General features: G+C 47.2%; 1 protein-coding gene across 1 annotated transcript in view; it reads right to left on the minus strand.

Moving 5' to 3' along the window:
* Positions 1-18,605, minus strand: part of PLXNC1 (plexin C1) — a 144,453-nt gene that overhangs the window by 84,442 nt on the left and 41,406 nt on the right. The window contains exon 5 of the mRNA XM_012775273.3: positions 1,382-1,496. Coding sequence (XP_012630727.2) covers positions 1,382-1,496 — 115 coding nt within the window. The remainder of the gene's footprint in view (positions 1-1,381; positions 1,497-18,605) is intronic.

Genomic DNA, 18,605 nt, shown 5'->3' on the forward strand with positions numbered 1-18,605 from the left:
TCCAGACTAGATACAAATGGTGATTAATCTATACTATCAAACCCATAGATAGGTAAACAAATTGTATAAGCAGCACTTTTTATTTAAAGAACAAGCTACTTACTCCCACTTACTACATTTGGCTGAAATATTACCCTTAAATTTTTTTAAATGACAAAAGAAAAAAAATCCTCCATAAAATTAACTAGTCTTCCGAGTCCTGAATATTCAGGGATCATGGTCTTTCCTATCACTCTAGAAATAGCACCAAAGTTGGCCCTTTTTCAGACCGTTGAGAGGAATAAAATTTTGGCCACGCTGATGTTTGGATGCCTAAGTGTATTTTCCACCAAATCTCTTCACTCTGACTCAGACCTGGTAGAAGTTAGTCTGAAGAAGTTCTCCCCCCACCAACCCGGAAAAAAACAGAAAGTGACAACAGCCAAAAAACTTTAAATGTGTGAGTTCTGATCAGTTATGACTTGAAAGCTTGATTCTTTTATTATTTATCACTCATTAAATACTCTGGCTCTCCTTTATTAAATGTTAAATCATCTTAAGTGGTATGGTTCTTGCTATTTATTTGAAATGGCAAAGTGTAAGGGAAAAGAAAAGTGGACCATTTCCTTGTTAATGTGGCATTCAAATAAAACACAGTGAGCTCAACAGACAGGTCAACTGGCTGCTGATGGGGACTCTGTACAATTATTCATAACACAAGAGCCATAATTAGGGAGAAAATGTCTCCTTACAGCACCACTGAGATTGCAAGGCAGGAATTCCATTTCCCCGTCGGGCATGGTTGGTATGTGCATTAGAAAATGCTTGACTATGCCACTTGCTTCCTTTCTGTCATCCAGTGACAGGGCTGATGTGCTGCCAGGGGTGGTGCTGCCAGAGCAAGACCCCCCCCCCAGTGTTCCAAGGGTCCCCACTTGCAATATTCACTGCCCACAGTGGTTTTCTCACCACCTCTGCCAATACTGCGTGAAGTCGTGTTCACAGGATACTTGTTAGAAGCCTGAACACCTTAGGATAAGGAACCATGTGACAAAATAAAAGTCTATAATGAAGCCACATTTAAGGGATCTTCTTGACCACGAGTCTAAACTTCTTTTTCTCTATGTTTTAAATTGGTATGTGTTTATATTACATTAAAAGTCCATCTTTTCTTCAAATTCAGCTACTAAGGGTCATCTTTACCTCCACAAGATGACAAATCCCTTGATGACACCCTCCCCAGCACCTTGCAAAGTGGATGGCGTCTGTCACCTAAATCAATGCACCGCGATAACTGAGCTTGTTTGATCGCCAACAGATACTTTACACACAGAAGGAAGTTAGCACCAGTTGTACAAAATGAGACAATCCAATGGAGATGAATTAAAATCTTTCCTCTTACCTTCTCTCTAGTGCTTCGAATTATCTGAATTTTAGGGCACTTTTTCGCTCCAGATGAAATATCCAGCCAGTTTTCTAAGTTCTCTGAATGTACACAATCTACTTGAAAAGTGCACCTGAAAAAAAAGAAAAGGTGACAAAACAGCAACCCCACACACGGATTAGTTAAAACTTTCTCATACTTGGCTTCAGGACAGATTGCCAGGCTTTGTACGGGGGATTATTGATTTTGAACGAGCATAGGATCATGATGCTAAAACCATGAAAAGCAAGAAGCAAACAGCAGAGCATTTTTTCCATCATGTCTAGGAGCAGAGAACAAATGTAGACAACATGTTGAACTCCGACTCCTGAGCCATCTCTCAAGATGACATCTCCAAATACATCCAAAGCACATCCTCTCGTGGATTCTAAAATAAAGAGTTCTCTTCTAGAAATGCCTAGCAAAGAACAGTCCAAGAGAGGGTTTGCGTATTGTATACATTTTAGGTTTGTAATTCATTCCCAGATTATTAACCTATTGTGGAACTTGTTTTTTCTTTTTTTTAAAAAAAAAGGATAAAGCTACTATTTTGTGTGCTTTGCAGTATGATGATTAAATAAAAATATTTCAAGGGTAGAGTCTGCTATGAATTGAAGAAGAACATCTTATCAAGAATTTGATAAGATGTTCCATAACCATCTGCCACATAACGTTTATTTAGGCAGATACCAAATTATATCAAAAGATATAGGTGAAACATTTTCTAGGGCTACTTTCCAAAGTCAGCCAGCTGAGAGGATGCCCCAAATAAGTCTTCAGTTGTGGCCAGGGCCAACTGCTTTGATAAACAACAGCTCAGAAGCCGACCGGTGAGATCACTGGCTGGCTTGATGTTTCAGTTAGTCTGGGTCACGGTAACTCAGGAACCCTTGCCCCACCAGATGGGCCACCAACTGGACAAGAACAGACACCAAGTGCCACATTATCTTCAAATGGTGTCAGACTCCACAGATATCCCATTGAATGGCACCAAGGAAAAGAACAAAACGTCTTTGGTATCTGCACCTCCTCAAGGCCTAAGGTTAAACAGAAGAGGCAGTAAACCAGTGACAGTGAGTTATAAAAGAAACTGAAAACACATGAATCATGACACTGAAAAGCAACCAAATGATGACCACATTCGGCTGCAGGGAGTCCCTGAGGGGATCCAAGGGGAATGAGGTATGAACCGGCCCAAAGAGCTATTAGACTTTACAAAGGTTTTATTGCTTCTTCTTCCTCTTCTCTCTTAACTCTTAAGAATTTAGGCCTCATGGCTTTGTCTTTGAGCTCCGCGCTAATTTGAATATGGCAAAAATAGAACAGGAAGTCAGTGAGTTTCGCTAAGCACGTCACCCCCAAGCACAATACTTCGGCGTGTCACCGTCTTCTGACATCTGGGGAACCCTGCTCACAGCGGGCCAGCACATCTGTGTCCCAACTCCCAAGGTATCTGCTGTCCATCCCTTCTCCAACCTCACACCCCCGGGGATTTTCATCAGCAACTCTCCAAAGCCATAAATTTATCTGACCCTTGATGGCTAGCTCGTCCGTCACGGACATAAAGTTCAAAATTAAAACGCCTCCCAATGTCAGGGAGAGCTTGCAATGGGCAGACAAGCCCTGCTGGATTGGAAAACAGAGAGTGACGAAGCTGGTTCTTTGGTTTGTATCTGAAATAGATCATGACTGTCAAAAACTCCCTGCCTCTCAGGGGCACTCTGGTTTGTAAAAGGTACTTTCTCTGCCCATAAGAGAGAGGGAGAGAAAAGCCAATTCTAAAGAGACTGAAGTACAAATATTTTTGTAGGTTCTTAATGCTGCCTGGGAGTCAAAGCCTAAGGCTGCCAAAAAAACAAGTGTAAAATATTTCATACAAATAGTGCTACAATTTGCCAATTTGTAGGCAGAAAACAGTAGTGCCACAGAGTTATCACTCCCTTTTCTGAACTCCTATAGCATTTCTTGTCGGAACCACACATTTTGGTATTTAATCGTATGCTGCCTTGAATTACAACTTAACTGTTTCATATGTCTGTGTCAGTTCTCCCCACGTAAGCTCTAAGCTCCTCACAGGAGGGGAGAACGTCTTTAATATTTCTTTAGCAAATCCTTCAGCGTCTGGCAGCATGATATGCAAATACTAGGGTTTCAATAAATATTTTTCAATGAATGGATGAAACGTGAAATCTCTATAGTTCCTTTTTGTTGGTGATTTCTCTTTCTAGGGTTTTGATTTACATCTGTCTGACTCCTTACACTAAAGAGACTATTTTTATCATAAGCTAAAAGTTCAAATCTGAGGACCCAATTAGGAGTTGAGGTTCTCTGTTTATTTTTTTGAAAAAAAAAGAGAGAAAAGAAAATACATAATGAACCTTTCATTTGCTATTCTGCATAAGGTAAAAACAAAATCTAGCCATGTTAAACAACTAAATATAAATTCCTTGTTTGGGGGAAAAAAAAAGAAAAAACTCTGAAATTTCTGAACTCCTATTCCTTGCCTCTCACCAGTAAAAAAATAAAATAAAAAAATAAAAAGCGAACCGTGACACCAAGAATGTATAACCAGATGGTCAACCAACAAGAGTATCTTATTACTTTTCAAATGCAGCAGATTATAAAATCTTCATGACAGTACATTTACCCACACATTCACATTTCTTAAGGAGGGGGAACAGATCTTATAGCTCCCATATGGTAGTAAACAAAACCAGTTACTTTGAAATAATTCCTTTTGAAAGCTATCGCTCTTATTCCTGTGTATCAACAAGAGCAAGGAGCAAGTGCACAAACACTTAAGCCACCACCCTAATCAAATTAAAATCTCATTGTCAGATATGACTTTTAGTAAGGCTGATTCCTCAGTGATGCATTTTTAGGTAGTGATGCATTTCTTAATGTCCTTATTGCAATTTCTTCAGGCCACAAGTAGGAGGAAAATTGGATGTGCATTAGAATGGGTGTATTCTGGAGAAAATGGTAGCAATATATTTTCTTTCTTTACCTATGCTCGTGCTTTTGTCCTGTCGTCTAGTGTGGATCTACCTGAAAGTCTTAGGGCTCCCAATCAGTACTTTTTCTAGCCCTTATTTCCAGTTAGAGCTCATGCTTACACGATAAAACCAAGAAGCAGACACAAGCCTGTTTGCAAATTAGAAAACAGAACCTGCCCAAATGCAAAGACGAGATTGCCTAAAGGAAAAACCCCCAAACCAAAAAGTTAATTAAAAAAAAAAAAAATCTTTCTCCTTAGGTGAAAAACACTGCATGTGAAAATATGCCAATGAAGCTATTTAAGAAGGCTTGTTCTTATTAGTTTGCTAAAAAATCTGCTGTACAGCTTGATTTATTCAAAATAATAACAGAGTTTGATATTATCACTCAACTACATAAGTATATGAGTACATGACCACCCCTCCCTCAGCCCCAATGCATAAAAAAGTATGTTCCAAACCTAACAGGCCCCAACTCATGAATAGGGAGGTTCTAGACACTTGTTTCTAAGTTTGCTGTTTGAAATTCAGAAAGTATTTTCATACAGTGGGTTTGCTTCCTGAGTTTTGTAGAGACCTGTGTAACCCATAATGTCCCTGAATAATATCCCCATCACACAATGGCATGGAGGGAACATCACTCTGTGCCAGGCACTGTTCTTAGTGCTTACGGTTACTTCTCATGGCTTCATTCTACAGGAATGAAACAGAGGCTCCGAGAAGTACAGTAACATGCCAAGATCACGCAGCTGCTAAGTGGCAGAAGTCTGACTTCAGAGCCACACACTTGGCCACTCAGCTGCATGGCTACCTATGGACACAAGGAGAAAAGCATTCAGAGTTGCTCTGGGCTTTCTGGGGTCTCAACAGTATTTGGAAGGTGGGGCTGGGCCTGGACCAGGGGACAGGGCTGGGGACCCCAGAAAGAGAACAGACTAGGGAAGGCAGAGTCCTTAGGATGAAGAAGGGAGCAAAGATTTGGGAGGGAAACACAGAAGTAGGGATTCTGAGAGGCCCCTAATTTTCATCTGCCACTAGCCCTGAATACAAAACACCCAGCTAGAGGTTAAAATTCCAGGCGGCCCTCAACTTATAAATCTATTGTGCTCCCAAAAAATTCGCTTGCAAACCATCTGTTTGTAAAATGGAATACATTTTTACCCTATAAAAATAATGTTATAAACAGTGATTAGGTTTCCAGGTTAGCCCACATAAACCCATTTATCTATAATGTAACTTCAATACTATATATTTGCAATAAGAGTAGCTGAAAACAACGAGATTGCAGCCATTTGCATTATATAGCAGTTTCTCTTCTTTACTTATTTGTGTTTCTGCTCAGCTGGTAGTCTGGGAACAGTGCCCAGCTGGATCGACTTTTAAATTTATTATTACAGTATTGCATTTATACAGCATTTCTGTTTTTTTTAAATGGGCATGGCTTAAATTATTAATTGTTTTCATGCCAACATAAAGAACCAGGAGGCCCACCTCTGAAAAGGAGCTGAAGTTTCCAGGCAGGTGAAATGCCCATGGGCTGGGCCAGGGGACCTTGAGAATCTGACTCTATTAGGCTAGAATCTCTCAGTAAAAATTTACCACTTACTCAACCTTGAAATAGAAACTCTGAACTCAGAAATGTAACTTCTACTTCCTGCCACTTGAATTTCATCAGCATCCTCTAATCTAATTGTTCACCAAGAGCAGACAGTCCCTGAAGGAATCTGATAACTAAATATCAGGTAAGTGGCTTGAATGTGGGGGTTAGTGTGAACTGTTCCAAAGATTCTATCCTGATAAAGTATCAGAAAACTTTTAACAAGGAAACAATCCAGCTTCCCTCTCTCTCTCCCTCTCTCTCTCTCTTGCAGGGAACAGAAGACTGTATCCGTGCTGGGGGAGGGTTTTGCTAGAAGAACATCTCAAGGTCTTTTGCTAAGTGTTTTGAAACCAGATGTCTGCATTTTTAGGAAAAAGGCACAGAGCCCAAAGTAGGGGCCCGGGGGGTCTCCAGAATTGGGGGACTCTCATTATAATTGCCAGTCCACAAGATGAAGGAAGCAAAGTCTACTGAACAGAAGGGAATAGGAAGTCTCTGTGAGAACTCAACTCCAAATTAAAGGCCTCCAGAGTCTTTAAAAGGGGAATGCCAAAATACAAGACCAAAATAACTTGCTAGGAAAGCTGAAAAATTGGATCTTCAATCACTGGAGCTGAAAGTCAATCTACATGATAAAATTATGCTAATAACACAGACAATTTAGAAGGGTTTTTTTCTAAAAAGCAAAAACATCTAACTTGCCAGGCAATGTCTTTTCACATGATTTGATTCATTTATTATTCATAACAGACCTACTACATAGCTATAGTAATTGTCCCTGCTTTACAGATGGGGGAAACAGAGGCACAGAGGGCTCCATATTGCTTTCCTAAGCAGTCATTGGAGGAGCTGAGATACAAAACCAGGCAGTGTAGCGTCAAAGTCTGTGGTCTCACCTACTGTCCTCCGTTGCCTCTCACAATAGCTAACAGTGACTGAGCCCTGCTGTCTTAGTCCGTACCACGGACTGGCTAATCTGTGAAGGAACAGAAGTTTATTCTGTACAGCTCTAGAGGCTAGCAAGTCCAAGGTCAAGGGGCGGCATCTGGCGAGGAAGGGCCTTCTTGCTGCATCATGCCATGGCAGAAAGCTGAGAGGGCACGTGCACACGTAGGAGAGACAGAGATCGAACTCGAAGCCTGCAGCCCTTTTATCGTTGGCACGAATCCATCCATGAAGGTGAGGCCCTCATGACCTCCACGCTTCCCGTTAGGCCCCGCCTCCCAGCACTGCCGCACTGGGGGGCGAGTTTCCAGCACATGCTTTTGGGGTGACACTCTGAAACCACAGCACTCTCCTAGTGTCCACACGCCAGGCACTGTTTCTAGGCCGTCCTGGGAACTAACCTCACAGTCAGTCCTCACAAACGCTCCATGAAGCAGGTGTCATTGTTACCACCTGCGTGTCAGGACGGGGACTCCGCGGTGCAGAGAGGTTAGGCAGCGCGGTGCCGGGCGCTGGCATCCGTCTCTCGCCACCACGCCAAATCGCTCAAACGTTTTAAAGGCTTCCAGGGCAGCGGCATCTCCTCATGCCTTCAGCGCTTTCCACGGTTTGCTGAAAGGATTCCCACACTAACCTGTGAGCATCTCCAGGGCAGAGACTGACGCGTCTTTGTTTCCCCGGGGGCCTGGTACGGGGCCTGGCCCAAGGCTGGGGTTCAACGAATGGCAGCTGAACTGGATTAAGAATGAAATGTTAAAGGGACTAAATTCTTGTCTATGTCTCCATGATACCACCATAGAGTCATTTCATTGATTTTTGTTCGCTAGGTTGGCCTGTTAGCTGGCACGGTGGAAAACCAGCCTTTGTCTTGAAACTGTGAGCCATTTAGCACACATAAAACACATTTGCAGACTGAAACACTCACACAAAAGGGATTTGTGGCCTTCATCCCATGTGGTTCTTTTTGTTTGTGATGAGTGTACTGAAAGTTAGCCTTTTAATTTCCAAATGCAAACCATGAACTGCGGAACTGAGGAGAGACATTTAAAAAAATTAGGTAGCATGGAAATAAAAATGGGAAAATGATACATTTTGAGTCGGGAAGGTCTGGGTTCAAGTGCTCTCTCACACGTTCCCTGTGTAACTGGGGGCTCATCCCTTAGCCTCTGTGGGCCTCAGTTTCCCCACCAGTAATCAGGTGGCGATGACATTAAACCCCATCCTCCTGAGAGCAATATCAAACCCCAGCTCGGCCTATCAGAAACGGCACACTCTCCATACACCAGAGTAGAAGCATCCAGACGCTATGAAACATTACAAAAGCAAAAAAGCAAAAGACTGGCAGGAAGGCTTCGAGGGAGGAACTGAACGCTGTGCGTGGATGTAGAGCAGCTGCTGGGAACAGGACAAACACTCGGTCACAAAGACAAGTGAAAACATTTGAGGAATTTTTAAAAGCCAATCAATACATTCTTATGAAAGTGCATGCTGCCTGAGATAAGACCATTTAAAAAAATCCATTCCATTAAAATATATGTTTACCATTAAGAAAGGGTGTTCTTAATGGTGCTGCTTGGAAGTCGGAGAGCATCAATGAAAGACAGGGTGGGAGGAGCCGCCCGGGTGCCAGGGTCGGGGGACCTCTGTTGCCCGCTCTACCAGACAGAGCGACCCGGGTTCTGAGCGAGGTGGGCGTTTTCCCAGCGCCCACCACTGCCAGCTGTCTGGGACGCCAAGGTGCAGCTCTGTCCCTTAACGGCTTTACCCGCTCCACCTTCTGCTTTGAGATAAGTAGGGTTTATTCACAGCCCCTCCAGCAGCTGATAACGGAGGCGAAGAGCCACGGCCCGCTCCAGCGCTAGAAGGCCCCAAAGGCCGGCCGGCCCTCTTGGTAACCCAGATGCACCGACTCGGCCTGTGCCAGGGTAATTCAGCGGCGCCCGAGGCCCAGATAACACATTCCCCTCTGCTCCCCACTGCTTCCACCCCACAGACAGTTGTCCTACTTGCGTCTACACAATTAGTCGGCACAATGGGGTCCTCACACAAGGAGGAGGGGCCGCCCCCAAATCCCATTATTATCATTATCGCTGTCATTAGAACCGCACTGGACCATAAAGAAGTGTCACCACACAGACTTCAAGCTTGAGATCTGCACAAGGACACTTCCCGGGCTGGAAGGAACGGGAGAACGATCTTCCGTCCCAGATTGTCTTCCTGGCCGTTCTGCTAAACCTGGCGATGACCTCGGAAGGGAGAGATCTCCGGGTTCAGGTGTTGGCACAGGTGTCCCCTTCTCAGTGAGGCCTCCGGGACGTCCCAGTTAAAGCTGTAACCTGCCCCGCCTCCAGCCAGCGCTCCCCACTCCTTTCTCTGCATTTTCCCCACAGCACCAATCACCATCTGACACGTCCTCTGTTTCCTTACGTATTTGGACACCGTCCCTCATCCTTCATGTCATGGGTTGAATAGTGTCCCCCAAATGCATGGCCACCCAGAGCCTCAGCATGTGACCTAATTTGGAAATAGGGTCTTTGTAGATGTAAAATTTGCAGATTTTTGAGAGGAAACCTTCCTGGGTTAAGGAGGTCAATGACTGGTGTCTCTCGAAGGGAAAGGAGGGGGTGTGGACACACACAGGGGGAAGGGGGACATGTGAAGACCAAGGCAGAGACACGTTGTCCTTCCCAAGCCAAGAATCACCAGGAGCCACCAGCAGCTGTGCGAAGTGAGGAAGGATCCTCCCCGGAACATTCCCTGGGAGCCCAGACTATTGGCCTCCAGAGCTATGCGACGATACATGCGTGTTGTTTTAATCCTCCTGCTTTGTGGGGATTTGCTACGGCAGCCTGGGAAATGAAAACACCTCGCTAGAAGGCGCCTGCGTTGTTCACTGCTAGTGCTCAGCGCCCTGGTGCTCAGGACAGTGTCTGATATGTGCGCAATAAATATCTGTTACATAAATGCATGGCAGCTTAAACTTTCCAGGTGGAGCAGTTTCTATAACTCAAGAGGGCCCTGGGTTCCCTCACCTTTCTTATGCACATCAATTGTCACCATAGTTCCACCCGGCCATGGGTTCCAGGCTCTCTTCTCTCGTGCTGCCACGAGGGATAATGTCTCTTTTTTCTTTCTCTTTCCTTTTGCTACAGTGGTGGATAGAGGCTTGGGACTCAGAGCTAAGCCTGGAATTGAAACCTGGCTCCACTTGGCAGGGTAATGGCTCCCCAAAATGTCCCCGTCCTAATCCCTGAGACCTGTGCCTATGTTAACTTACATGGTGTCCTAGTCTGTTTTGTGTTGCTATAACAGAATACCAAAGACTGGGCAATTTATTAAGAAAATAAATTTATTTCTTACAGTTTTGGATGTTGGTTAAGTCCAAGGTCTAGGGGCCTGCATCTGGTGTGGACCTGTGTCATTTCATAGCAGAAGGGCAAAAGAGCATGAGAGAGGGAGAGAGGGCCCGCGGGAGAGAGGGAACAGGGGGAGAGAGAGAGGGCCCAAACTCTTCCTTTTATCAGAACCCCACTCCTGTAATAACTAATCCACTCCTGTGATAGCAGCAATAATCTGCTAACAAGGACAGAGCTCTCAGGACTTAATCACCTCTTAAAGGTGTCACCTCTCAACGCTGTTTCATTGGAGATTAAGTTTCCAACACGTGAACTTTGGGGGACACACTGATACCACAGCACACGGCAAAAGGGACTTTGCAGATGTGATTAAGGATCTTAAAACGGGGTGATTATTTTGGATGATCTGCGTGGGCCCAGTGTAGTCACAAGGCTCCTCACCAGAGGAGGCGGGAGAGTCAGAGCCAGAGGAGATGTGAGGACAACACAGAGCTTGGGACCAGGGAGATCTGAAGATGCCACACTGCTGGCTTTGAAGACTCAGGAAGGGACCGAGAGCCAAGGAATGCAGGCAGCCTCAAGAAGCTAGAAAAGGCAAAGAAATGGACTTTCCCTACAGCTTCCAGAAGGAACCCACCCCTGTCTACACCTTGATTTTAGACCAGTGCAACCCATTTCAGGCTTGTGACCTCCAGAACTGGAAGATAAGAAATTCGTGTTGTTTTAAGCCACCACATTTGTGGTTATTTGTCACAGCAGCAGTAGGAAACCATACACAACCTGAGCCTGTTTTCTTACCCATAAAGTGGGGGTTGGGATAGCACTTACTTTACGGGGTGCCAGGGGGACCTAACGTAGCATGGCAGGGGCCGTATGGGGCAGTGTCTGGAGTGTGACGAGCATGATCTTCTCTGTCCATGCAGCCCGTCTCCAGGACAGGCTTCCTGTGGCAGGGGCACCGCAAACGCCCTGGGGAGGATGACAGGCACACCCCGCTCGGCTTTTCTGCCACAGAGCTCTCCCTGGCCCCCTCTGCGGCTCGGACATCTCGTGATGGCACAACAGAAGAATGTGGCCACGAGTGACAGTGCACCTTGGATCGTCTTGGTCAAGTTTTAGGGCAGTAACACCCCTGGTGGGGAGGGTCCCCTTAGGGTGAATGATTGGCTCTGGGGGACTTGAGGAAGTAGTGTCGCTTGGAGGAGAGGCCTCAAGACAGGAAAGCAAGGCCAGGCAAGGAACTGGGGCACGCCCACAAGCAAACCATTCCACTCTTTCGGTCTGTTACTCCGCTGTCTTGGGGACAAATATGTTTAGAATTCAGATTTCAATTTTCTCTCCCGTGTTAAAAATCCCCTTCTGTCACTCCCAACCCTTCAGAGAGGCTGATGGGGAGATGGCCACAGGGCCCTGCCGGGAGGACGAGTGAGAAACGATCTCTTTCACAGTCTCGTGTGGGGAACAGCCTAACAGCAGCTGAAGACCTAAAAACAGCTACCAGGGGCTGCCTGAAGGTCTCCCACTGTCGGCATGGAAGAAACATGGAGAAGAACACGGGCGAATGTTAAATTTATACAAATAATCAAGGGGAGCGTGCAGACGCCTTATCGCCGGGACGCTGGGGGCTCTGTCTCCCCCGTGACGCCCTGGGCAGGTGGAGCATGAAGGACGGGACGATAAAGGCAGGTGTGGCCTGTCCTGCACGGCCCATTTTCTGAAGAGGACCCAGCCCTGATCCCATTACGTGACGGAGACCAAGGCAAGTGGAGCCCCATGGCGGTGCTGGGAGAGGCGGGGACGTACCTGACATTCGGAGACATTGCCCCCAGCAGATGACTCAGGAAGAGACGTGCAACGAACTCCTCTCTACAAAGCACACCGCAGGAAGGCGGCCCTGGGAGGGTGGCGGCGTGGGAGGTCGGAGAGCTGACATCTTCCACATTGCCATCAGGGTAATCATTTAAAACACAGATATGACTGCGCAGTCCCCTGCTTAAGCCCCTAATGAGTTCCCAGCACCCACTACCGCCGTCCAGAGGCAGAGCCCAGCCAGGGCCTCCGTCCACTTCCTGCCCTCTGGAGCCAGTGCTCCAGCGACACGACTCGGTCTCCAGTCCCAGGACAGACCGCTCACCCCACTGGCTCTTCTGCCCGCAATGCCTGCCACCCGCCCTTCCCTTGGTGACAGTCCGTGCAGGCTTCCAGGCCACCTCCTCTCTGATGCCTTTCCCAACCTCGGGGACAACCAGCGGCTCCCTCCTCGGGCTTCCACCGTGACAATAGTGGACACCACTTTAGTGCTTACCGTGAGCCAGGCACCGGGTCTGGGACCACGTGCATTAACTGATCCAATCCTTTCAGCGACCCTCTGGAGCGGGTACCACGGTTAACCCCGCTTTACAGAAGAGGAGATTTAGCACAGAGAAGATAAGAAACTAGCAGGTTGCACAGAAGCCCAGATTGGATCCCAGGCAAGCTGCCTTTGGGACTTTTACTCTGTCCTCCTCAGCCGTCCTGCTCATGGTGCCAGCGTGGCTGTCATCAGCCCCTGCATTTCCCGTGTGGCCCAAACAGGCCACCGCTCCTAACTCCCTACTCAGTAAATGGCACCTCTGTCCATCTGGTCACCCCAGCCAGACCCCTGCGCTCCTTCCCCTGTACCCTCAACGCCTAACTCACCGCAATAACTCAGCCCCCTGCATGCTCTGAGACTCAGCTAACCTTCCCCGTCTCACGTAAGTACCCACCCTTTGGGGTCCAGCCTAGTGCCCCGTCCTGTGCCTGGGACACAGGAGGAACCCAGCACATGGGTACATATCCTTCTTTGTTTTCTCTGTGAAGACCTAGATCAAAGGAGAAAGAATACATCTTCCAGAAAAACAGTGACCACCTTGATATTTTATTTTTCATTTTATGGCCCTATTTTTAGTGTGTCAGACTCAAAGGGGAATCTAATTAATCACCACGTCCTGTCAGTTCTATCTTCCATTAGCTCTCTAATCCACCCACTTCTTTCCATCACCACTACTAGGACTGTAACTCAGTCCCCAGCCTCCCTCTGGGAGCAGCCACCTGCTTCCTGATCTGCCGGCCTCCAGTGGGGTCCCCTCGCCAGTGCCCCTTGCACCCCAGAATGCTTGTTCTAAAACAGTCATCTGATCTGCTCACACTTCTAATTAAAGCCTTGCAATGGCTCACCAAAGTCCTTTAACAAAGTCCAAATTCTTTAAAGTGGCCTGCAAGACCCTTCAGCTGCTCCTGTCTACCTTGCCCCCTTATCTTACAACAGTCCTCGGCTATAGTGTGTGCTCGTGCAGACTGAGTGCGGGCAGCCTCTGCTGTAGCTCCTGGCCTTTGCGTGGCCTATTCCCTCAGCCAGCTTCCCCTGCCTCCCCTTGACCTCACCGACACCTGCCTACACTTCAGGTTCAGCACAGAGACCCCTTCCTCCAGGAAGCCTTCCCTGACCTTTTAAGTTTGGGTTAGATTTTATATGGCCCCCTGAAATCCTACACTTCCTCTGTGTTAGCCCTCCTTATTACACTCTATTTTATTCATCTCCTTTCCTTATTGATGCATTGGATTATTATTCCCAATCCTTCAATCCCTCCTGTACTAGAATTACCCATCTGCACGACCCTTTGCCGTGTGCCTCTGCAGTGTCCCCACGAGAGCAGGTGGAGTGTAATTCCCTACTTCACGGATGCTGGGCTCGGCTATGCAGCTTGCTTTATCAATGGCATGCCAGTAAGCACGATGTGAGCAGAGGCTTTGAATGGACTGCCTAGTTTAGTGTGGTCTCTCGTGCTTCTGCTGTCTGCCTTAAGAAGAGTGTGCGCAGAATGACAGACGTGAGAAACAGACCTGAACTCAGCCTGCAGCTGGACGCTGACCCTACTCTCCTCCCTGCAGTGGACAGGCACATCCGTGAGCAAGGAAGAGAAATGTAAGCAAATGCTTGCTCTTGTAAGCCAGTAAAAGTCTGGAGTTGTTTGTTAGGCAGCAGTAATGGAGGAGAACCCTGACTGATACACTTATCCCTCACTAGATTGAAAGCTCCATGTAGGCAAGAAAGAACTGTACCCCAAACACTGAACATAGGGCTTAGCATATTGTAGGTGCTTAAAAAGTATTTGTGATTGGACATATCATCGAATGAATGAATGGCACCCATTGACAGGTCTGCCTCTCTAGCTAGCATGAGAGTTCCTTAAAGCCAAGAATGGCATCCGAGTTCTCTCAATACCACCTAGCTATCTCACTTCCCACACTGGGCTCTTGGTAGGTAGTCAATAAATATTTGTTAAGATTAAGTAAGTTGGATTTTGTGGGCTGCCCTGGAAATCAACCCTTAATTTATGACATTGTTTCTATGGGAAAATGCATTCCTTGTGCCAAACAAACTTGCAAATGAACTTTTGGAACCTCACCCGTTCATTGGTTCAGGATTGCCAGTTTTGTGGAAATCCATAACTGAACACATGTGCGATGCTTTGCAATATGGGAGAAACTGAGAAACCGCTTCCAAACCCAAGATATTCAGCCTGCAAAAATTCCTTTTCCACCCACACAGACAAATTCAGCACAGGTTGGATTTGAGGTTCCAACAATAAAATACTAGACTTTTTAGAGCTCATTGTTTATCTAATTGCTTTTTATCTGCTTATGCTGCATGCCTATTCTTAACATCCGATCAAAAGAAAGTTAAGATAGTTTCCTTACCTCCCCCACCACCAAAATCTACTCTCTAGACACGTATGCAAGAAAACTCAACCTTCTCAACAGAGAAAATAAATTATTTTTCTAAATAAATCTGTGACATTTAAAATAAACATAGTGGGTTGCTCTACAGTTATAAGAAAACATCCCCCTTTAGAATTCCTAATTTTGAATGGTACTGGGAGCTTACCATGAGTCACAGAGCTGAGGCTCAGTTTCATTCCGTCCTAGGCTGGACCAGGCCAGTTTGAAACCAAGTGAGCCAACATGGCATTGGGGGCCATCACTGCATGGCTCCAGAATGTCTTACCACACGTAAGACATGGGTCTCCACCTGCCATGGGTAGAGTTTACCCATCACTCAATCTACCTCATTCATTTAACTTGTGTTTTCTGAGCACATTTCAATAAAGGGAGAGATAGAGAAATAGTCATTTCAGACAGAGATGGGCCATGAAGCAAAGAAAACTGTACTGTCACTGTGAGTGAGGGGAAGTCACTGAAGCCAGGATAACCAGGTGGGTGTCCTAGGACCAGATGATCAAGAAAGAGCCAGATCTTAAAACACCTGGGGAAGGATATTTTAGATGGAGGAAACAGCAAGTGCAAAGGCCCTGGGGTGGGATCATGCTTGGCATATTCTTGAGTCAAGGTGGCTGGGGGAGAGCAAACAAAGGAGAGGCAGGAGAGGTCAGACGAATACTAAAGGGCAGATCGCATGAAGCTAGGCATGCAAGCCCTGGCAGTGAGGGACTCAGACTGAATTCTGAGACAGAGAGCCAGTGGAGGTTATTAAGAAGAGTGACATAATCTGATTTAGATTTTAAAAGGGTCACTCTTCTTGGGACATGTTGGGGCAGGGCTGAGGGAGCAAGAGCAGGTGGCAGGTGGCAGGCTTTTATTTCTATACAATAAAACTCACAGCCAGTGGTCAACACAAGCCCTGATGTGCTCAGCCTCTTCTCTGATGGCTCCTTTCACCTTCTTAATCTTACTGAAATCACTCTCCCCTGAGGTCGCAGCTCCCTTGACCCCTCTCACGGGCTTCCCATCATCGTTGTTCATGACTTCCATTTCCCCGCAGATGACCGATCCATCCAATACTCTGACGACCACCTCGGTTCCTTGACTCTTCTCTGCCAATGCGCTTGCACTCCATCCTACCTCGGCAACACAGTCAACCCCTCAGCCTTGTCATTACCAATAACTCCACCCCTCCATGACCTCAGTTTTAAGCCCCCAAAGTCCATCAACTACCCTTCCCAGTTCCCCAATTCCAACAATTCTTAAACCCAACCGTCACCTCCAATGGGCAGATCCTACCCACCCCCGTTTCACCTCCCTCACACCCATGGGGTCCTCCTTCCTTCCTTCCCTCCGCAGAGCCAGGGGTCCACCATTACACATGTCAATATCCACACCAGTGTCATCCATCGTCCATCCCTTGCATACGCCCTCAGCTCGCTGGCCCCTGTCTCCCTTCTTGATGCATTTTCTGGCAAAGCCCCTAAACTGGCTGCATCTAACTTCCCCTGACTCTATGACTACATCACCAGAGCTGGAGGTGGCTTGAAAAAAGCAAAACCATGCTCACTGCTCTCGCTTCAAAGGCAAGACCACCGACCTCAAGTGGGGCCCAATGCTGCCTGGCAACCATTCCGAATTTCCCTTCTGTTTTCTTTCCTGGTCTTCTAGTGCACTCCTGCTCCCTCTTGTCTTGCCCCACTCTCGCTGTTCATAAGTCACCCAAGTGATGTGAGCAACATGGAAAGACACAGCACAGGCTGCCGCCGCCTCCCTGCGCCTGGGCCCAGACCCTTCACCCTCCTCCATCACCAAGGATGACCTGCCCGCGCCCCTGTCTAGGCTGGCCCCCCGCTGGCGTCCAGGTCGTATTTGCTTTCATCTACTGAAAGACAACACTCCACGACTCTCGCTTCTCTCCCCTGCACCATCGATTTCTCCCTCTCTCCTGGAATTTCCCAACAGCCTGGAGATGCACTGTTGTTTTGTGCATTTTCAAAGACAGAACTCTTCGGACTCAGCTTTCTCCTTCGATGTGGGCTCCATTTTTTGGCTGTCTTTCTCAGGAAAGCTCCCCTAGGGAGTTGTCCCTGCTCACTGTCATATCTTCACATTGTCTCTTGTGGCTTTAGCATCACTCCTGACAATGGCCTTTGTCATGATCACCAGTCACCACCTGCTAAGACCAGTGGACCAACTCTCTTCTCCCATTTGGCCTCTAGGCGAGATGCTGTGCAGTGGGTGGCTTTCCCCTCCTCTCTTCCCTTGGCTTCCACGGAGACCGCCATGCCCTCCTTCTCCCTCCTCCCACCCCAGGTCTTCCTCTTGCCTTTCTGGCTGCTTCCTCCTCATTTCCACTTCCATTTCCCCTCCTTCTCCCAACCCCTAAACCTTGCAGCACCTCAGTGCCTAATTCCCGAACTTCTCTCCTCAATCTATACTCACTCCCTCGTCTGATCTTAACGCTTCTCTAAGTACTATCCAAATACTACCAACTCCCAAATTCATGTCACCAGTTCATCTCCCATGCACTCCAGCGCTGAGCTTGTCAATACAGGAGCCAGTAGCTCCGTGTGGCTGTTTAACCACCACCATCACCACCCCTCTCGAGTGCACCCTGCACGTAGCCCTACAACACAGACGGGGACTCGAAAAGATTATGGTGGGACTGCAACAATAAAATGCCGTTCTCAATCAGTTAATGTCTTAAACTCTAGTCTCGGCCAAGCGAAGAGAAGAAAACGTTCCCACCCAATTACAATAAATTCATGCGAATTCTCTTGGCCCTTGCTTCGTTTGTCAGCCAGTGACTCGGGCGGAAACAGCCGGGTAAGGAAGCGCAGCAAAAGGCAAAGGCAATTACTCGTCTTGCTGCAGCTGGGATTGTGACTTCTTCCCTGAACTCTTCATTAATTCCATCCCCATATTTTTAGTTTGTTTCCTGAACCTCTCTGGCTTCTATTGTATGTCCCCCTCTCCCTCCATCTCTCTCAGCTTCCTCCCCCATCAGCTCCCCGATTCTCTCTCTTTTCCATCCCCACACTGTCCGCTTGTTCAGCCTTCAGCCTCTCTCCACCTGCTCTGTTCTTTCTCATCCTTTTCACCTTTAAAAACCGAAAGCACCCAACTGACAGACACTGTTATGGGTATTTTTCCCCCCTTTCCTGCCCGAGCTGCAGCTACTGCTCCCTCCCCTCCTTTGCTTCTCCTGCAAGAGCCTGAGTACTGGGTTGCCATGGCAACGGCGAATCCAACCAGGCTGGTCCCAGCGACGCTAGGAACTGCCATGGCGAGGAAGCCGCCACAAGTCGCCCCAGAGCCTAGCTGGGTCGAGAACATCGTAATTCAAGACCAGGCTGGGCAGATTCTGCCCGGAGACTGCGATTGTACATCAGGCCCGCAGCTGTACGGCGCGTTAGGAGACGGCGCCATCAATAATAAGGCTTCCAGGGAGCGCACAGAATAGACGACATGATGGGGATGCATTTGAAAGTGTTCAAACATCTCTATTCTTTTATCGTCTCCAAGGGCGAAGCTTTTGCCTCTCTCCTAAATCTTGGGGA

Source organism: Microcebus murinus, chromosome 10 (genome assembly GCF_040939455.1).
Source record: "Microcebus murinus isolate Inina chromosome 10, M.murinus_Inina_mat1.0, whole genome shotgun sequence".
NCBI classification, from domain to species: domain Eukaryota; kingdom Metazoa; phylum Chordata; class Mammalia; order Primates; family Cheirogaleidae; genus Microcebus; species Microcebus murinus.